Consider the following 22,142-nt stretch of genomic DNA (forward strand, 5'->3'; position numbering starts at 1 on the left):
ACCCTTTGTCTTACCGGAGTCAGCCGTTCTATTCTGCCGATGTAGCGTATATCCCGCCAGCTCTATGTTATCCATGTCGTCGTTCAGCCACGACTCGGTGAAACATAAGATATTACCGTTTTTAATATCCCATTGGTAGGATAACCTTAGGTCATCTAATTTATTTTGAAATGATTGAACATTGGCTAATAGAATTGATGGAAGAGGCAGTTTACTCGCTCGCCGTCGGATCCTTACAAGACACCCCGACCTACGTCCACGATATCTTTCTCATGCGAATGACGGGGATTTGGGCCTTGTCGGGTGTCTGTTGGATATCCTTTGCGTCCGACTCGTTGAAGAAACAATCTTTGTCCAATACGAGGTGAGTAATCGCTGTCCTGATATCCAGAAGCTCTTTTTGGTCATAAGAGACGGTGGCAGAAACATTATGTACAGAATAAATTACAAATAATGCAAAAAAACACACATAATAGTACAATTGGTTAGAGGGCTGTAAAACAGCTGCCATCTTTTTCGGCGCCATTCTGTATCCAAGTCCATATTATGGCAAGAACAGCTCAAATAAGCAAAGAGAAACAACAGTCCATCATTACGTTAAGACATGAAGGTCAGTCAATCTGGAACATTTCAAGAACTTTGAAAGTTTCTTCAAGTGCAGTCACAAAAATCATCAAGCGCTATGATGAAACTGGCTCTCATGAGGACCACCACAGGAAAGGAATATGTGGAAACTCTTTCAAGACTGTTGGAAAAGCATTCCTCATGAAGCTGGTTGAGAGAATGCCAAGAGTGTGCAAAGCTGTCATCAAGGCAAAGGGTGGCTACTTTGAAGAATCTAAAATATAAAATATCTTGATTTGTTTAACACTTTTTTGTTTACTACATGATTCCATATGTGTTATTTCATAGTTTTGATGTCTTCAATATTATTCTACAATGTAGAAAATAGTAAAAATAAAGAAAAACCCTTGAATGATTAGGTGTTCTAAAACTTTTGACTATTACTGTATATCAAACAAGTGCTTTTATATTCCACAAGTATTATCAGATTAACTGTTTTGTACAGATAATTATCAGACTCAAGTTACAAATGCTGGTAAACACTCAAATACATTTAGTTAAAAAAATATATATAAAAAAGTAGTGCACTGGGCCTTTACTAGTCCTGTACTAGTCCTGTACTAGCCAATGCCCCTGTGCACAAAGTGAGGTCCATACAGAAATGGTTTGTCGAGATCGTTGTGGAAGAACTTGACTGGCCTGCACAGAGCCCTGACCCCAACCCCATCGAACACCTTTGGGATGAATTTGAACGCTGACTGCGAGCCAGACCTAATCGCCCTACATCGGTGCCTGACCTCACTGATGCTCTTGTGGCTGAATGGAAGCAAGTCCCCGCAGCAATGTTCCAACATCTAGTGGAAAGCCTTTCCAGAAGAGTGGAGGCTGTTATAGCAGCAAAGGGGGGACCAACTCCATATTAATGCCCATGATTTTGGGATGAGATGTTCGAAGAGCAGGTGTCCACATACTTTTGGTCATGTATGTGCAGATATGTGCACCACCTCATTACTCTCTCTCGTCCTCTCTCTCCCTCTCTCTGCTGTGTCCACTGAGCTGTTGGGCCTGCCCTGCAAACTCATTGGATAACGCTGCGCAGGCCTCTTACTAGCTGTCACTCAAATGTGAAGGTTGAAGCTAATTGGCTAGAACTCTAATTGCTATGGGTCTGGCCCATGTGGGGGAAAATGTCATAGCACAGCTTCAATAAAACAGTTGCTTTCAAACTAGGGATTTCGTGGCTAATTGAGGTAAAATAATAATTCTGCTTATATATTATGCTTGTATGAACTACACATAGACACATACAGCCCAAAGCTTGAGGTTTAAAAATACTTTCTTAGTCGCCAAAGTACTGGAGCATGTCTTTAACTTTTGGTTTAATGTGACTTGAAACTTCCGTTTTATTTAATAGGCTATCTCACTTGCATAGACTTGACTTTTTTTAAATATACAGCCATTGGGCTTGACAAGGGCAAGACACAGCCAGTGATAAAATGATGTCAAATGATGTGGCTTATTAACATCTTTATATGTGAAACTGTTTGAGTCACCAATGACCAACTTCAGGGCGGGGAGGGAAAACATGCACTTAGACACGTAGACCAATAGCTCTGGACATAGTTTCAGGCGACATTCAAAGATGCAAAAGATGCAGAAGATGCTTCTCGTAGTGTGCGCGCTGTCGCTACTACCGCTGCCACTGGTGGTCGTGGCAGAGGAGACGCACTGTGGTGGCACGCCCGACCGATTGTGTGATGTGAAACCTGGGGCATTCTACTACGAGGAGCCACCGACCACAGGTAGGCTATTTCTTGACTCGTGACAGTACGCTGCCCCGGTATTCCAACTAGTACTGTGCGCATTGTCTATTTTAAAATATGCCATGCACATTTCTAGCCAGGGTATCTGGGACACTATATCGAGACCAATAAGCCTACAATTCACTAAATTGATGAAATTGAAAAGTGTGCTAAGTTGTAGAAAAGTCTGTTTGTATGAGTTCCAAAGAATCAGTAACTTGTGTAATGGAGGTCAATGACTGCTCAGTCATTTTTGACAAAGTGAAGGCCTTCAGTAGAGTGATGTGAACTCAAGATTTCACCACTGCCTAAATATTATAGTATTTTATTTTTGGCACAATTTCGCATGTACACTATATACTGTATACAAAAGTATGACACCCCTTCAAATTAGTGGATTTGGCTATTTCAGCCACACCCGTTGCTGACAGGTGTATAAAATCTAGCACACAGCCATGCAATCTCCATAAACAAACATTGGCAGTAGAATGGCCTTACTGAAGACCTCAGTGACTTTCAACGTGGCACTGTTATAGGATGCCACCTTTCCAACAAGTTAGTTAGTCAAATTTCTGCCTTGCTAGAGCTGCCCCGGTCAACTGTAAGTGCTGTTATTGTGAAGTGGAAACGTCTAGGAGCAATAACGGCTCAGCCGCCACACAAGCTCACAGAACGGGACCACCGAGTGTTGAAGCGCATAGCGCGTAAAAATTGTCTGTCCTCGGTTGCTACACTAACTACTGAGTTCCGAACTGCCTCTGCAAGCAACATCAGCACAATAACTGTTCGTCGGGAGTTTCATGAAATGGGTTTCCATGGCCGAGCAGCCGCACACAAGCCTAAAATCACCATGCGCAATGCCAAGCGTCGGCTGGAGTGTTGTAAAGCTCGCCACCATTGGACTCTGGAGCAGTGGAAACGCGTTCTCTGGAGTGATGAATCACGCTTTACCATCTCGCAGTCCGACTGACAAATCTGGGTTTGGTGGATGCCAGGAGAATGCTACCTGCCCCAATGCATAGTGCCAGTTGTACAGTTTGGTGGAGGAGGAATTTGGTCTGGGGCTGTTTTTCATGGTTCGGGCTAGGCCCCTTAGTTCCAGTGAAGGGAAATCTTAACGCTATAGCATACAATGACATTCTAGATGATTCTGTGTTTCCAACTTTGTGGCAACAGTTTGGGAAGGCCCTTTCCGGTTTCAGTAGGACAATGCCCCAGTGCAAAAGGTTATACAGCTGCACCATCGAGAGCATCCTGACTGGTTGCATCACCACCTGGTATGGCAACTGCTCGGCCTCCGACCGCAAGGCACTACAGAGGGTAGTGCGTATGGCCCAGTACATCACTGGGTTCAAGCTTCCTGCCATCCAGGACCTCTATACCAGGCGGTGTCAGAGGAAGGCCCTCAAAATTGTCAAAGACTCCAGCCACCCTAGTCATAGACTGTTCTCTCTGCTACCGCACGGCAAGCGGTACTGGAGCGCCAAGTCTAGGTCCAAAAGGCTTCTTAACAGCTTCTACCTCCAAGCCATAAGACTCCTGAACAGCTAATCATGGCTACCCGGACTATTTGCATTGCCCCCTCACCCCACCTCACCCCCCTCTTTTACGCTGTTGCTACTCTGTTTATTATTTATGCATAGTCACTTTAACTCTACCCACATGTACATATTACCTCGACTAACCGGTACCCCCTGTATATAGCCTCCCTACTGTTATTTTATTTTACTGCTATTTTTTATTTTTAACACTCTTTTTTATTTTCTTAAAAAACTGCATTGTTGGTTAAGGGCTTGTAAGTAAGCATTTCACTGTACCTGTTGTATTTGGCGCATGTGGCAAATACAATTTGATTTGATTTGCACAAAGCAAGGTCCATAAAGAAATGGTTTGTTGAGATCATTGTGGAAGAACTTGGCTGGCCTGCACAGAGCCCTGACCTCAGCCCAATTGAACAACTTTGGGATTAATTGGAACGCCGACTGCGAGCCAGGCCTAATCGCCCAACATCAGTGCCCGACCTCACTAATGCTCTTGTGGCTGAATGGAAGCAAGTCCCCGCAGCAATGTTCCAACATCTAGTGGAAAGCCTTCCCAGAAGAGTTGAGGTTGTTATAGCAGCAAAGGGGGGACCAACTCCATATTAATGCCTATGATTTTGGAATGAGATGTTCGACGAGCAGGTGTCCACATACACACACTATCCCTTTTGTTAGTTGATATGGTTGATATATGTACTGTCTGTCTTTTATGTCAGTCAGTAGCTATGTTTCCATTAACGTTTATTTAAGTTTTGTTTTTACATTTAGAAGCATAGAAAATGGATACAATTGCCTGCTATCGTGCATTTCCCTTTAACTATTTTGCGTCTATTAAAAACAGCTGGACGTAATGACGTCACATAAAAAATTTAACAATACAGTGTATAATAGAAATTAAGTAGTTGAAGGGTTTCCATTACCCATTTAGGCAAATTGCGCATCAATACATTTGGTGACAGCCTGAATGCTCTCAAACCTCTGTTTCATGTCTCAGGTAGCCCGTGAAAGCCAACATGGATAGAATGCAATAATTGACTAATATTTGACATACTAATAATTCTCATGTGCCAACGTATCACACCGATGATTAACAAATCGCAATTGTGAAACTTGCAGTCCTGTAAATCTGAAATAATTGGATGGTGAAACTTGCATCCAGCCAACCAGAAAAGCATGGTGATGCAATTCTGGCATTTTTGAAAGTCAGGATAATCCTTGTCCTGCAAATAAACATTATTTTTAGAGTTGAAAAAATATATTTTGTAAGCAGTAGGCATTTAGAATTAAATGTGGAGTGGAGCGTCAAAATCAAGTGCCACACATAACTTAAAAATTATTCGGAAATCATTTATTCGAAAATCACTGTTTCTATCATGATTTGTCGCAAAAAAAGTTTGACAAATGAAAAATCCACCCTTATTGAACGGATAAAAATATTGTTGATCTTTCGAAAATGTCTCGAATATCTGCCGTTTCCATTACACATGTTGCAATATATTTTTTTGCGACACTACTTTTGTCAAATAAACCTGGGTCAATGGAAACCTGCCTACTGACAGTCACTCAATTATCCATGTCAGCTAACAATTTTTAGATTGTTAGTCTAGCCATCTATCTAAACTTAGTAATCATGGCAAAATACTGACCGGGCGTGCAGGGCAGTTGAGATTTATTTTATAGAAATAGATCATGCCTCTCCATAAACAAGAGGTTGTACAGGCAACATTCCTGCCAGCTTTTGACTATGCTGACACCAGCCTCTACTCTAAAACCATTGGATGCTGTGTACCATAGCGCGCATCGCTTTATCACAGGTGACAGGTTTAATACTCATCACTACATCCGTTGTCAGAAGGTCGTCTGGACTTCTCTAAATTCCCGTAGATCACTTAAATTCTCCCATTTTGTTTACAAAGCTAAGCTGCACAAGCTTCCAACATATCTCACTTCTCTGTTAAAGTATAAAAATATAAGAGCATAATGAGCAGTCACAGGGTTGGTTAAATCTTGAGGTCCCGTGTCTCTGCCCACCTAGGTAAATCATCCTTTAGTTTTAACGCCCCCCATGTTTGGAATAATTTACAAACCTCATTACATCTTGAATCTCTGGTGCCAATAGGGCAGTTTAGAACACTGATGAGGAATGAATTCACCGACGTTTGCGAGTGGTTGATTGTAATAATGTATTTGTGTTGTTGAAATGTGTATTTGTAACTGCTGTATCTTGTAGGTTCTGTTTTATTGAAATATCATGTTGATTTATGAATTGTTTGTTCTCAGGGCACTATTGAGAATGAGACCAGGGTCTCAATTGGGCTCCCCGGAATGAATGAATGAATGAATGAATAAATAGAAGTTAAATAAAAAAGTTAAACAATCTACTTCCTCAGATGAACTTGTGGATACCATTTTTATGTCTCTGTGTGCAGTTTGAAGAAAGATGCTAACTAGCACTCGCGCAATTGCTAACTAGCGCTACCACAATGACTGGAAGAAAAAAAAAAATTGTTGGGGGGGGTGGTTACAGGTACATTATCCATTTCAAATGATACATTTATGAAACATGTACCCTTAGGCTGCCACTAAAAATAAGAAAAACAGTAAGTAATGCATACAGAAGGAAAAGAAAAGTATGTTACATTTACATTTTAGTCATTTAGCAGACGCTCTTATCCAGAGCGACTTACAGTTAGTGAGTGCATACATTATTTTAAAAATGTTCATACTGGCCCCCCGTGGGAAATGGGTCCCAAAGAGTCCAGTAGCTTGTGTAATGGAGGTCAATGACTGCTCGGTTCTCTCTGTCTCTCTCTGTGTGTGTGTGTGTACAAATACACCCCCTTAGCCAGGACACATGGGTCTCTACTTATGACTCCCTCTGATAAAGTAATGGGTGGACAGGCTAGGCTAAGTTCAGGACTGTTTCTACCGCTACGGTACATCAGTCAGGGTGTAGGAATGAGGAGATGGAGCAGAAATCCAAATGCTGGGGTTTTATTGCAGACACAGGATTACATGGGGAAAGCTTGCAGGATAATGTTTTTTTTTCTAGGGAAATACAAGAGTGAGATGTTAACATACAAGCATGACTGACAATTGCAAAAGGGATAAATAACTGAAATGCATCAAACAACTGAGAATATATCTTACATGCTGGACTGACAGGAAATTGTACTACGGAACATGGCAGCAGCATATAAACTTGAACAAACTAAAAGGATCTTACATATTCTTCAATAATGAAAGTTACTCACTTTGTCAGAGTCGTCACTAGCTAACACAGCCACATAAACCCATCTTATTTCTAAAATTTCTCTTAAAATCTGATTTTAAACCTAACTTTAACCACAATGCTAACCTTACGCCTAACCATAAATTAAAACCAAAAAGCACATTTTTGTTTTCATGAATTTTTAGGATAGAGCCATTTTTGACTTTGTGGCTGTGTTATCTAGTGGAAACCCCTTGTCAGTCACGCACAACATGGAAAGGAAAACAATTGATGACTGCCCCATGCGCACAACATGGAAAGGAAAACAATTGATGACTGCCCCATGCATTCACCAACAGGAAAAAGGAAAACTGGAGGGGAAAAACGGCTGCTTGAATAGTCAAGAGGTGCTAATGAGCAGTGTGGGAACAGGTGGGGTAAGTGGCAAGGGAGGGGCGTGGCCAGAGATTAGGGGTGATGACATGAGCCTTCACAACAGTTTATACAGTATATGGCTCTTGATATGGTTTATACACTGAGTATATAAAACATTAAGAACACCTGCTCTTTCCATGACAGACTGACCAGGTGAAAGCTATGATTCCTTATTGATGTCACTAGTTAAATCCACTTCAATCAGTGTAGATCATGGTTTCCCAAACTTCGTCCAAGGGGGTGCACATTTAGATTTTTGCCCTAGCACTACACAGCTGATTCAACTAATCAAGCTTTGATAATTTGAATTAGTTGTGTAGTGTTAGGGCAAAAACCAAAACGTGCACCCCTTGTAGTCCCGAGGACCGAGTTTGGGTGTTGTAGATGAAGGGGAGGAGACAGGTTAAAAACCCCTAGAGTCGATGTCCACGCCCCCACGGAAATCTAATTAGCATAATAATAAAAAAAAAACATAAATCTGTCAGTTTAAGCTAGATATATCTGTTTATTTGCATTGGGTGCGTTTCAATCCACTACATTGAGACGCACCCCTGATTATATAGCCTCATTATTTATATTTTATTGTAACTTTTTATTTTAGTAAATATTTTCTTAACTCTATTTCTTGAACTGCATTGTTAAGGGCTTGTAAGTAAGCATTTCACGGTAAGGTTGTTTGGCGCATACCTGTTGTATTTGGCGCATGTGACAAATACAATTTGATTTAATCCAACGATGTCTCACTTCCGCATCTGCGGTGAAAGGTGACAGAGCTAGAGTGGTGTTTGTCAGACCATGAGACATCCCGAAAATCGGTCTTCTCACAAACTCATCTGTAGCGTCCAAACGGTTTGGCCTACAAACTATTATGACCCATCTATGGAAAGATGAGACTCTCACGAACACAATGTTGTTCTCCGTCACGGGACTCGTCTGAAGTCAGTACAGCTGATCTGCCAACTTCTGTCTGTAGCGTCCGGACAGTTTGGGCTACACACTAATATGATATACACGTTTTGCTCTAGGACACCCGCAGGCCTCACAAGACTCGTCTGAAAGTCCCCCGGTACCAGTTGAAAAAATTTATGGAAGTATATATGGAGACTGTTTAGTGCCAGAGGTAAAGGGTTAAATACATCAAACAAACAAACAATAAATATATACACTGCTCAAAAAAATGAAGGGAACACTAAAATAACACATCCTAGATCTGAATGAATGAAATAATCTTATTAAATACTTTTTTCTTTACCTAGTTGAATGTGCTGACAACAAAATCACACAAAAATTATCAATGGAAATCAAATTTATCAACCCATGGAGGTCTGGATTTGGAGTCACCCTCAAAATTAAAGTGGAAAACCACACTACAGGCTGATCCAACTTTGATGTAATGTCCTTAAAACAAGTCAAAATGAGGCTCAGTAGTGTGTGTGGCCTCCACGTGCCTGTATGACCTCCCTACAACGCCTGGGCATGCTCCTGATGAGGTGGCGGATGGTCTCCTGAGGGATCTCCTCCCAGACCTGGACTAAAGCATCCACCAACTCCTGGATAGTCTGTGGTGCAACGTGGCGTTGGTGGATGGAGCGAGACATGATGTCCCAGATGTGCTCAATTGGATTCAGGTCTGGGGAACGGGCGGGCCAGTCCATAGCATCAATGCCTTCCTCTTGCAGGAACTGCTGACACACTCCAGCCACATGAGGTCTAGCATTGTCTTGCATTAGGAGGAACCCAGGGCCAACCGCACCAGCATATGGTCTCACAAGGGGTCTGAGGATCTCATCTCGGTACCTAATGGCAGTCAGGCTACCTCTGGCGAGCACATGGAGGGCTGTGCGGCCCCCCAAAGAAATGCCACCCCACACCATGACTGACCCACCGCCAAACCGGTCATGCTGGAGGATGTTGCAGGCAGCAGAACGTTCTCCATGGCGTCTCCAGACTCTGTCACGTCTGTCACATGTGCTCAGTGTGAACCTGCTTTCATCTGTGAAGAGCACAGGGCGCCAGTGGCGAATTTGCCAATCTTGGTGTTCTCTGGCAAATGCCAACGTCCTGCACGGTGTTGGGCTGTAAGCACAACCCCCACCTGTGGACGTCGGGCCCTCATACCACCCTCATGGAGTCTGTTTCTGACCGTTTGAGCAGACACATGCACATTTGTGGCCTGCTGGAGGTCATTTTGCAGGGCTCTGGCAGTGCTCCCCCTGCTCCTCCTTGCACAAAGGCGGAGGTAGCAGTCCTGCTGCTGGGTTGTTGCCCTCCTACGGCCTCCTCCACGTCTCCTGATGTACTGGTCTGTCTCCTGGTAGAGCCTCCATGCTCTGGACACTACGCTGACAGACACAGCAAACCTTCTTGCCACAGCTCGCATTGATTTGCCATCCTGGATGAGCTGCACTACCTGAGCCACTTGTGTGGGTTGTAGACTCCATCTCATGCTACCACTAGAGTGAAAGCACTGCCAGCATTCAAAAGTGACCAAAACATCAGCCAGGAAGCATAGGAACTGAGAAGTGGTCTGTGGTCACCACCTACAAAACCAGTCCTTTATTGGGGGTGTCTTGCTAATTGCCTATAATTTCCACCTGTTGTCTATTCCATTTGCACAACAGCATGTTACATTTATTGTCAATTAGTGTTGCTTCCTAAGTGGACAGTTTGATTTCACAGAAGTGTGATTGACTTGGAGTTACATTGTGTTGTTTAAGTGTTCCCTTAATTTTTTTGAGCAGTGTATATATATATATACATACATAAATTCGGAAAGTATTCAGACTTGACTTTTTCCACATTTTGTTATGTTACAGCCTTATTCTAAAATTGATTAAATATTTTTTTTCTCATCAATCTACACACAATACCCCATAATGACAAAGCAAAAACAGGTTTTTAGAATTTTGTGCAAATTTATTAAATATAAAAAAACAACACTTTGCTATTAGACTCAAAATTGAACATCCTGTTTCCATTGATCATCCTTGATGTTTCTACAACTTGACTGGAGTCCACCTGTGGTAAATTAAATTGATTGGACATTATTTGGAAAGGCTCACACCTGTCTGTATAAGGTCCCACAGTTGACAGTGCATCTCAGAGCAAAAACCAAGCCATGAGGTTGAAGGAATTGTCCGTAGAGCTCCGAGACAGGATTGTGTTGAGGCACAGATCTGGGGAAGGGTACCAAAACATTTCTGCAGCATTGAAGGTTAAATGGAAGAAGTTAAATGGAAGAGCTGGCCACCAGGCCAAACTGAGCAATCGGGGGAGAAGGGCCTTGGTCAGGGAGGTGACCAAGAACCCGATGGTCACTCTGATAGAGCTCCAGAGTTCCTCTGTGGAGTTGGGGGAACCTTCCAGAAGGACAACCATCTCTGCAGCACTCCACCATTCAGGCCTTTATGGTAGAGTGGCCAGACAGAAGCCACTCCTCAGTAAAAGGCACATGACAGCCCGCTTGGAGTTTGCCAGAAGGCACCTAAAGACTCTCAGAACATGAGAAACAACATTCTCTGGTCTGATGAAACCAAGATTGAACTCTTTGGCCTGAATGCCAAGCATCGCGTCTGGAGGAAACATGGCACCATCCCTACAGTGAAGCATGGTGGTGGCAGCATCATGCTGTGTGGATGTTTTTCAGCGGCAGGGACTGGGAGACTAGTCAGGATCGAGGGAAAGATGAGCGAAGCGAAGTACAGAGAGATCCTTGATGAAAACCTGCTCCAGAGCGCTCAGGACCTCAGACTGGGGCGAAGGTTCACCTTCCAACAGGACAACGACCCTAAGCACACAGCCAAGACAATGCAAGAGTGGCTTTGGGACAAGTCTCTCAATGTCCTTGAGTGGCCCAGCCAGAGTCCGGACTTGAACCCGATCTAACATCTCTGGAGAGACCTGAAAGTAGCTGTGCAGCGATGCTCCCCATCCAACCTTATGTAAATGTAATATTTCAGTTTTTTTTGTTTTGTAAATTAGCTAAAATTTCTAAAAAACTGTTTTTGCTTTGTCATTATGGGGTATTGTGTGTAGATTGAGGGGGAAAAAACAATTTCATTAATTTTAGAAAAAGGCTGTAAAATGTCAAGGGGTCTGAATACTTTCCGAATGCACTGTATTATGGATTAAATAATTATTTAAAATTCAGACATGGATTGTGTACGTGTGCCATTGAAGGTGAATGGGCAAGACAAAATATTTAAGTGCCTTTGAACGGGGTATGGTAGTAGGTGCCAGGCGCAACAGTTTATGTCAAGAACTGCAGCGCTGCTGGGTTTTTCACACTCGTGTTTATCAAGAATGGTCCACCACCCAAAGGACATCCAGCCAACTTGACACAACTGTGGGAAGCATTGTAGTCAACATGGGCCCGTATCCCTGTGGAACGCTTTCGACACCTTGTAGAGTCCATGCCCCGACAAATTGAGGCTGTTCTGAGGGCAAAAGCGGGATTCATCTCAATATTAGGAAGGTGTTCTTAATGTTTTGTACACTCTGTGTATATGGCTGACTGTCTGATTTTAATGTGTTTTGTGTAGATTCAGCGGTGTCATACAAGCAATTGAAGACCATGTTTCCCAGCAGCAGTATTCAACTGTTTGATGTCCGCAATCCGGATGAGTTTGAGGCTGGACATATTCCTGGCTCCACCAATGTCCCACGTGAGTAACACACACAGACACACTTATTTTGATATGTTGTTTGAAACATTCCCAGAGCAGCACCGTGCACACATTTTCTCTGTCATGTTTTGTGTTTGTTTGATATGTATTTTCTTTTGTTATGATTCATGTTGTCATGTCCTTTTTAAACTGCTGTAAACCAATTTTCCCATTGTGGGGCAATAAAGTGAAATACAAATACCACTACTAACAGTTGGGGAACTCCAGGAGGCGCTGAGGCTGAGCCCGGACCAGTTCAAACAGAGGTTTGGAGTACAAGCCCCTCATAAGGAGGATAGCAGCATTGTGGTCTACTGCCAGAGGGGTAGACGGAGTGCTACTGCCCTTGACATAATGTGGGCTCTGGGTTTCAGCAGGTGAAGACCATTTACAATCACCCTTTTAAGCTGCTAGCATCCTAACCTGAGCGACGTACCCACACAGATCAGTTGATACTACACATCTGTGCTCCTCTCCTTCTCTTCCTTCTCTCCTAGAGCTCGTCACTATGCTGGAGGATACAGTGACTGGGTCCAGAATGAAGAGCAGTGAGGTGTTTCAAGTGCTGCAGGGCCATTCTGTGTGTTTGAATTCTGCTTATTGGAACAAAATATATTTAGGAAGCATAGCCATTAAATCCTTACTTCAGAGTAGGGGAAATGCTACACTGGAAATGACAACTCAATGATGGTCTTATTTCATAGTAATTGATTGACGAAATGGTTGCGTAAATTGTCCCAAACCAAATAAAGGTCAGGTGTGTGAATGTTACTGCTTTTGTGTCAGTGAGTGTGTGTATATACTGTATATTTTGTCTTTTATGAATGCATGTCTGTTTGTTTGTCTTTTATTCAGTGTGTATGAGAGTGCAGTATTCTCTATCTCTTCCCCTAGGCAGAGGAGGCACTAGGCAGAATTCGGGGGAGGTGAAGCACTGTGACCGAGAAGTAATCCATGTCCCCGTCCTCCTCTCAGTTACTCCTCGGTGGTGGGGGAGCTTGGGCCTGGCTGTTCTGGAGGGTGGAGGGGTTGTTTTGTTGAAGCCCCCGTTGATGAACTGCCACGTGCACAGGGTCCTGCACTGGTCTTCTACACCACTGTGAATATAGAAATGTGCCATTAAACACTTGGAGGGAAATGGGGTTGCATAGCAGCTTGGCATCACAAGATGCATCAATTGCAGCCACCATGCTACACTGCAGTCCCGATTATAGCCACCTGAGGGCATTAGAGAATTTCATCTCTAGACCTCAGAACCAGGCCCAAATATAGCTATGAAGTGAGTGAGCTGTTATGGTAAGATTTGTGGGTCTCACCTTACAGAGCACCAGTGCCGTTATGGTCCCTCCCAGCACCAGCACCAGCACTCCCAGAATCACACTCGCAATGGACACAATCATTATGAGAGGAGGTTCACTGGCTGACAAAACAGAGGGAGCTCATTAGAAATGTGTATTACAATAGCTGAGGTGTACACTCTTAGAAAAAAGGGTTCTTCGGCTGTCCCCATAGGAGAACCCTTTTTGGTTCCAGGTAGAACAATTTTGGGTTCCATGTAGAACTCTATCTTCTTCAAAGGGTTCTCCTATGGGGACAGACAAAGAACCCTTTTAGGTTCTAGATAGCACCTTTTTTTTCTAAGAGTGTAGGTTAGCGTGAGAGTTCCTATGCTTCTATGTCAGAACAACTTGGCGTAGCAGAAAAGGGTGTGTAGTGCATGCTAGCCTGGTTTGGAGCTTGGTGAAATAATAGTAATATGCCATTTAGCAGAAGCTTTTATCCAAAGCGACTTACAGTCATGCGTGCATACATTTATTTTATTTTTTTGTGTATGGGTGGTCCCGGGGATCGAACCCACTACCTTGGCGTTACAAGCGCCGTGCTCTACCAGCTGAGCTACAGAGGACCACTGAAAGTGGGCAGTACCTGTTTGTGTGTCCAAATAAAGGTGCCCCTCCAGAGTCCCATGCGGGAAAGTTGTGAGAGAACAGCAGTACGGCCCAGCATCATCCTTCTGAATCTCTATTAACGTGTATCCATGCATCGTCACAGCAGAGACACGGTCGATATAATCCTTCTCCACGACAACTGGGTAGTTTGTGTTAGAAACCAGAATCCTACGGCCATTGCACCCGCCAATCCTCCACTCAATCTGGGACACCCCCCCTTCTCCAGACAGCTCACAGGACAGTGTCACAGCATAACCAATCTTTGCTGTGATGTTACCAGAAGTTCTCACCCGGTCTGCAAAATAACCTTGAGGGGATGGATGTGTGGAGTTTAAATGACCGCTGTAGGTTATGACAATCTTTTTGGATGATCTTACACCAACATTTAGACATCGACACGTTTCTAACTCTATCCTCATGAAAGATTTTATATCATTTTTTTGTTCAAGTGGAATATTGAAAATGTTCCTGTTATTTCAGCTCTGTTTGACAATAGTTTGTTCCTAATTGCTGTACATACTGCTGTTTGTACTACACAGTGACCCTGTTGATAATCAGTACCGGATTTCCTCAGTCTTTAGTTTGTTATTCGTTATTAATTTCTATGTCCTCTCCTATTCTTTATAGAATTATAGCCAATATACTAATTAGCTCACAAACTTAAGCATATTCATTCAATATAGAAACAGAATATACAGTGTACCCTCTTATAACATAACGTCTAATAACACATTTATCAACACTGAGTCTCTCCAGTTGGAATGTGGGTCTCTTACCAGGGCAGAGGAGTAGGACGACCAGTGGTGCTGTGGACCAGCAGTGGACAAGCAGAAACTTGTTAGTAATGACACTCATGATCTGAAATACATCAATGTTGGGGTGGATTGAGAACATCTCTGAACAATATGCACTGATAGGAAATTACAGATTAAACGCCGAAGATTAAGAAGGGGAGGATTTAAAACCAACAAGAACCACAGAAGGTACCCCAGGAAATAAGATTTTGAGTGAGTTTATGAGAGGGACAGAGCATGTGCATATCTTCAACAGTAACCAAGTTTGCCCTCATTCTGTAGGTTTGTTGCGGTTATGATACAGATGAGGCCCCCTGAGCTCTCTAGACACTTCCTGTAAACACAGAAACCCTGGTCTACTTGCATAAAGGTTTTTATGGCCCCCCTAACCAGCATTGTCTCTCACTCTTATCAGTTGGATTTGATTTATTGGCATGATAAACAAACAAGATACAAAGGAAAATGTGTCTTATACAGTGAAAAGGATAGTTGAAATATAAGTAATGTACTGTACATTCAAACGTAATAATAGCAATTTAACTACAAAGAGTATGTGGGTGTGGGTGAGAGTATGTGTGTCATGTCTGTCAAAACATGCACAGCTTTCTTCCCTTTGAAGTAATCTTCGCCTGTGTGACCTTATGGTCAGGCGCACTCTAAATGTCAATACGTAGTTTACAGTTTCATAAACATGTTCTCTAAGTCATGCATGTCCATTCATCTATTGCTATTTAGTCTGCCATAGTTAAGAATCTTCACATCATTTTGGAAAATGATAGCCAGCAAAATCAAACAGATATTTGTCAGAGGTTAAAACCTCAATAAATACCAAGAGCAGCCCTTTATATTTACACCATGTCATAACTAATACTAAGAGTGTCATATCCATGACAACCTAGAGGAACATGGTTATTTTCTCTACCTGTGTTTGGAATATAGAGGTATATTTAACAATTTAAAACGAACATCTCTGAGTTGCAATATGTTTGCGTGCCCAAAGGGCAGTTGAGAGTTCACCAGCATGGTTGAGGAAAGGCGTTTCCAGTTGAAACCCAGCAGTGTTGAACTGGTTGGGCATAGTGGCATGGTGTTAAGCCAAGGCTAAACCAAGTCAGTGAGGGCGGAGGCATGTCTATCTGCAGGCTCTCCCATGGTCAGGAATTCAGCCCAGTTCTGCCAGAAGCCACGTGAGTAGACCCCTGTATCTACAACGAGGCCACGCAGATGACTCTGGTCATTTTTCTTCCGCAGAGCAAGTTGTGCCTCCCGCTCTGTCACATTGTAGCTGATATTGATAATTTGCAGCACCAGCAGGTGCAGCAGGCCTCCTGTGACAATACTGCTGTACCAGGCACAGGTGAAGCACAGGGCTGAGCTGGAAAGACATCTGCATAGTTACACTTTGAAAACAACATAACACTTTATTTTTCAGTTGATTTTAGTTCAACTAAATATTTTAGTACTTATTTCAAGTAACTCAAAACAGTTGGTAACTAGCCACAAAAGTCAGTTCAACGTCTAGTTTTGATTTATATTTGGTTGAGTTGTCAACTGACGTGAATTCAATGTGAAATCAACAAATAATGTCACCATGTCATTTAGGTTAAAAGTTGGGTAAAAGAAAAGAAGAAATGCCCTTACATTGATGACTTTTTGAAAATCCAATCAGTTTACACATAGATCTTTTTCGGTTGAAATGCCGTGAAAACAACATTGATTCAACCAGTTTTTGCCCAATGGGTACCTGGTGCCTAATAGTAGGCAATAAAGTGGTGCTTGTTTCAATGAATCCCAAATAAATCATGAATTCTCATTTTGTAACTCATTTGTTTGTGTGTGCAATTTTTAAGCAAATACCAGGTACCATAGTGTACCTGTACTGATTGTAGACGCCAGGGCAGTAGAGTAGCGCAGTGAGCAGGTTCTGTCGGGGACACACGCTCCGCAGCACCAGACTGATCCCATACAGAGAGGTCAACAGGAAGAGGAGCAGGGTCAGCAGGAAGTTGCGATGATTGGCCTTGCCGACACAGCTGTTTATCCTGCCTCCGCAGTGACAGACACGACACACACACATAACACACACACAGACAATACACCCTCAGTTCAAATAACCAACTTCTGCTGTGGTTGCATGTGAGAGCACAATTAGTTTGAATGTGAGATAATGAGTACATACTCTGTGTCTGGTTGTGTAAATGCCATAAGTAACAGATTGTCCTGGTTTGAGGTCGCCTCACCCTGCTGAAGGGTGAACCCCTGTGGGCCCTGCACATGTCTCTACAGCCTGGTCTTCTTGGCCTGACAATGTGACACTTAATGAGATCATGATCGTGTGGAAGAGTATTGTTGAGTGGATATACTGTAAGTGTGAGGGTCTTAGAGATTAAGATATTGTGTGTTTGTATAGTAGGGGAATGTAGGCAGATATGATAAGGATGTAGTCATCTTTGTGTTGCAGAAAGGTATTTTTTGTATAAGTCGTCCTGTCGTTGCACAAATAATGGCATAATAATACTCAATTCCTCCACAACTGACAAAGACGTTTAATGAAACCCACCAGATACAGTGGTGGTCCAGGCGCTGGACACAGCCTCCACAGATCCGGCAATGTCCCGCCCGCGGGGGACGCACCACTCTGCACAGAGGACAATTGCCCCCCTTTGCTGTCAGGGACTGTGTCTGCTGTTCCACTGGTTTGGCTGGGGGTGCTGGCACTATCGACTGGTCCACTCCATTCTGAGAGGCAGAGTGTTTGTCAGGCAGTTGGTTTTGATTGGTGCTGTGTGTGTCAGCCAGGGAAGGCTGCACGAAGCCTGGCCCCCTCTTGGTGCGCACAAGGGAGATAAGTGTGAGAACCACACCCGTTGTCACGGTCACAAGCTGCAGGTGACTTACATCCCCACGAGGTAGGATCTCTGTGACAAAGAGGAAGTACATGTAGGCTAGGGAGAAGAGCGCCAGGCTGAGGAAGAAGAGGGTGCGGCCCTTATTCCGGTGTGTGGCGTAGTAGTACCACAGCACCAGGCCAGGCAGGGCTGTCATAATGACTAAGCCCAACAGGAAGTGCAGGGCTGCCAGCCGCAGCAGCAGAGGAAGCAGCACTAGAGCTGGGATCATGGAGAGCTCCACCCGCCTGTCCCCTGATAACAGTCTCACCCTCAGCCGGTCCATCACTGCGCCAAACACAGGCAACACACAGTCAGGTTTCTGAGGCTCTCCCTTTAGCCACCTGGAAAAGACATGAGGTTAGGGATGACAGAGAGGGAAACACAGAGAGGGTAGGGGGTTAGACCTGAACTTGGACTGTTGAGTCCTGCAATGATCCTCCTCCTCATTCCACCCCCTCACCTGTTGCAAGCTTCATCCAGATCCTCACAGTCACAGCAGCATCCATGTTGGTCTACATCACACTCACAACAGCACATGGGATCATCTGGCTCTGGAGGCTTTAACTTCTCCCATTTCATTCTGACTGTTCACGGATCCACTTGAAGGTCCTGTACAAAATAACTTCAACAGTAAAGAGACATAGTCAAACCACATGATAACTATTAATAGCTGTTCTTTGGGTGTGGTAAGGGTGTGTGGAGAGTAGTCTTCATTCAGTGAAGTGGTTCAGTAATATGGACTGTGTTGGAAATCTTATTCCACCACTGAGGTTAAGGTTATACAACATCTTAGGCTTGCAACAGTTGCCTGCTTTATGTAAAGCTAGCTTGTTGCTCTAGTAGTTTGTGCGGTTGGGGGATCCCTTTCTCAAATCCGGCCCTCAAGGTGTGCAGGACTGACTGGCACACCAGATGAAGGGTATGTCTGGTGCCAATAATCAATCAGTTAACCAGCAGGGAGAGAAAAACCTTGAAAATCACATTTGACTTGAGTACTCTCTTAGACAGTCTTCTTAATGGAGTTGTATTGGCGTCCCACAGACAGTTCTTCATCATAATGAAGACATTAAGGTTAAGCTATCTGAAAGGTCTTCATTACTTGCATTAACACACTCACATTGACAGTACGGGTGTACACACACACACACAAACATTTTACTAGCCTTACCAACTAGGGATAGGCCTAGTAGACCAACATCTGCCTCATGAAAGTGACAAGAGGTTTGGGCCTCCCGAGAGGCGCAGTGGTCTAAGGCACTGCATTGCAGTGCTAGCTGTGCCACTAGAGAGTCGAGGCTCTGTCGCGACCGGGAGACCCATGGGCCGCGCACAATTGGCCCAGCGTCGTCCAGGATAGGGGAGGGTTTGGGCGGCAGGGATGTTCTTGTCCCATCGCGCACTAGCGACTCCTGTGGCGGGCCGGGCGCAATGTACGCTGACTTGGTCGCCAGGTGTACTGTGTTTCCTCCGACACATTGGTGCGGCTGGCTTCCAGGTTAAGCGGGCACTGTGTCAAGAGGCAGTGCGGCTCGGTTGGGTTGTGTTTCGGAGGACGCATGGCTCTCGACCTTCGCCTCTCCTGTGTCCGTACGGGAGTTGCAGCGGTGGGACAAGACTGTAACTACCAATTGGATACCACGAAAAAGGGGGTAAAATACCAACAAACAAAAAAAGAAAGTGACAAGAGGTTTAATAAATGTATATTTTAGGTCGTAAATGGAATCAATTAAAATTGCTTTTGATTTTAACAAGTTTTACAATGCAATTACTTTCCTCTAATATAAATGTGGCTTTTAGAAATAAGGCCACCATGTACCTAGGGAAGACATATCTGGGCCAACTAAACCTGGGTCCCCAAGCACGCCTATCATATGGTGAGATGGAATTTGCATTGTTGGAGTGACTGCCAATGTTGGCTTTGTCATCTGACATACTACTTCAAATATAGCCCAGCTCTTCAACAGTCTAAATATTGACTACCTACAATATCTCATTTTTTTACTTAAAATAACTGTAGACTATAGTCACATTCTAAAGGGAAAGCTGAACAAAAATGAATATATTTTTTATCAACAAAATATGACAAATCAATGTTTCAATGCAATATTCTAAAGGAATGTGATACTGCCTACAAATAAACAGATAACCTTAACCCTTTAACCTGACTCCTAAACATAACCCTAACCTTAACCCTAATCCCTAACCCCTAGCCTAGTTAACTTAAGCCAGCAAGCTAATGTTAGCCACCTAACCACCTAGCTAGAATTCGTAACATATCATACGTTTTGCAACTACTTACTACTTTTTAGCTACTTTGCAACTACTTAGCATGGTAGCTAACCCTAACCCATTAAGATAACTCCTAACCCTAACCTTAACCCTAACCTTAACCCCTAACCTAATGTAGCATATCATACTAAAGCAGTCAAACGTAATATATCATACTAAAGCAGTCGAATGTAATATATCATACTAAAGCAGTGAAATGTAATATATCATACTAAATCAGTTGAACATAGCATATCATACTAAAGCAGTGGAACATAATATATCATACTAAATGATCAAGATGTAGGATAATATACGTCCTACAATTCGTATTATATTGTATGACCACTATTACATTGGTAGGCCAATGTAATGTAACCTAACGTAAAGTAACATATTGTAATGAAACAGGCAGGGAGTGCGGCTTGAACACTCAACCTTCTGGCCCGAAACCCAGCGTGCCATCGACTGTGCCACAAAAGCATGCTCATGTGGCACAGTCGATATCTGCGCTTATAATCCAGGGTCGCTACAATATCATACTACATTGAGTGACACGGATTTTAGTAAAACATAATATGTTTTGCTCTGAGACCAGGTTGAAAATGGTGTGCATCTAACTTACCTTTTGAGAAGAAAAAAATTAGCATAGTCTACATTTACCTGTACTGTAGGTTTTTCGGCAGAAAGCACCTTTCCCTCGAAGACTAGGCTAAAGACCCTTGTTATACGATTTCTTATGTCATGTATGTTTTTCATGTAATATATTTCATACTTTCCCTGTCAAACAGGAGATCCGTATCATCACACTAGAATAAACTTCGGTCCGAACTAATTACGTGGCAGCAAATTCCAGGTACCAGGGTACCCGGCAAGCGTTGGCATGTGTGATATCCCTTTCAGTCAAAAACGTTTTATCCTTTAATAGCCTGTAATCCAGCAGTTTTGGGTGAAGAGCTTGATTATCTTCTATTCCTCTTCATTTCGTTGGGAAAGCAACGTCGGTCATTGAAGAGGAAATTGGCATGCCTTGCAGTGGCAGCCAGCGACAGCGTGTGGCAGCGTTTGGAGGTTGTATGCATTTCGCGGATTCTCAGGAGGACAGTGTCACCACTGAAGGGGCAACATAATTTGAATCGATCTTTTAAATGTTCTGATGTAACAGAAGGCTAAACGCTATGTTGGTCATTAACAAAATGTACTTGTTTCTCACCACATACCCCTAGCTTCACTTAGTGCTGCACATGGCTGAGGCTGATCGTCCTGTCAAAGTCAATGTTCTGCACCTGAGACGTTGAATAGCTTGCTTATCGATCAATTATCACAACCTGGTCTCAGAGAATTTCGTATTATTCTGTATGTAAATCCGAGACGCTTCATTTAGTATGAAACTTATGTTTTATATGGTATGTATTAATTTGTGGATGTCCATCACTCATTTCGTATGATATGTTACGAATTACAATTCGTATTATATGTTTTTTTTAAAATGCTAAACGTACAATATGTTACGAGTTTTCTAAATGTATAATGTTACGAATTTGCAAAACATATAATATGTTACGAATTCTAGCTAGGCGGTTAGGTGGCTAACGTTAGCTAGCTGGCTAAAGTTAGGGTTAAGATTAGGGTTAAGTTGAGGAGTTAAGTTAAAGGGTTAAGGTTAGGGTTAGGGGAAGGGTTATCTTAAAGGGTTAAGGTTAGGGTTAGGTGAAGGGTTAGCTAACATGCTAAGTAGTTGAAATGTTGCTAATTAGCTAAAATGCTAAAGTTGTCCTTGATGAGATTCAAATCATAACCTTTGGGTTGCTAAACATTCGCGTTATACACCCACCCATCCACCCCGATCAACCACCATCTGCATGGCCAGGCACGACTCCAACACCATCATTAAGTTTGCCGACGACACAACAGTGGTAGGCCTGATCACCGACAACGATGAGACAGCCTATAGGGAGGAGGTCAGAGATCTGGCCGTGTGGTGCCAGGACAACAACCTCTCCCTCAACGTGACCAAGACAAA

The 22,142-nt window shown here is 43.2% G+C and overlaps 2 protein-coding genes across 7 annotated transcripts; one reads left to right on the forward strand and one right to left on the reverse strand.

Moving 5' to 3' along the window:
* The first annotated feature begins 1,799 nt into the window (after positions 1–1,799).
* LOC121579566 (thiosulfate:glutathione sulfurtransferase) lies at positions 1,800–12,988 on the forward strand. The gene is made up of 5 exons (XM_041894277.2): positions 1,800–1,814; positions 2,188–2,366; positions 12,095–12,217; positions 12,432–12,594; positions 12,715–12,988. The coding sequence occupies exons 2-5, from the start codon at positions 2,207–2,209 to the stop codon at positions 12,767–12,769; spliced, it is 501 nt and encodes a 166-aa protein (XP_041750211.1). The 5' UTR covers positions 1,800–1,814; positions 2,188–2,206; the 3' UTR covers positions 12,770–12,988.
* A 2,174-nt stretch (positions 12,989–15,162) lies between these two features.
* On the reverse strand, positions 15,163–21,393 carry LOC121579569 (palmitoyltransferase ZDHHC23-A). 6 transcript variants are annotated; one of them, XM_041894282.2, is made up of 5 exons: positions 20,783–21,393; positions 18,312–18,460; positions 17,521–18,192; positions 16,835–17,002; positions 15,163–16,335 (listed from the first exon to the last, which is right to left on the reverse strand). In XM_041894282.2, the coding sequence occupies exons 2-5, from the start codon at positions 18,428–18,430 to the stop codon at positions 16,062–16,064; spliced, it is 1,233 nt and encodes a 410-aa protein (XP_041750216.1). In that variant the 5' UTR covers positions 18,431–18,460; positions 20,783–21,393; the 3' UTR covers positions 15,163–16,061. The 6 variants fall into 6 exon arrangements, with proteins under 6 accessions (XP_041750216.1, XP_041750215.1, XP_041750213.1 ...); XM_041894281.2 differs by having other exon boundaries at positions 18,312–18,473; XM_041894279.2 differs by lacking the exon at positions 20,783–21,393 and having other exon boundaries at positions 18,312–19,151.
* Positions 21,394–22,142: the final 749 nt, after the last annotated feature.

The sequence above is a fragment of the Coregonus clupeaformis genome, chromosome 13, assembly GCF_020615455.1.
Source record: "Coregonus clupeaformis isolate EN_2021a chromosome 13, ASM2061545v1, whole genome shotgun sequence".
NCBI lineage: Eukaryota > Metazoa > Chordata > Actinopteri > Salmoniformes > Salmonidae > Coregonus > Coregonus clupeaformis.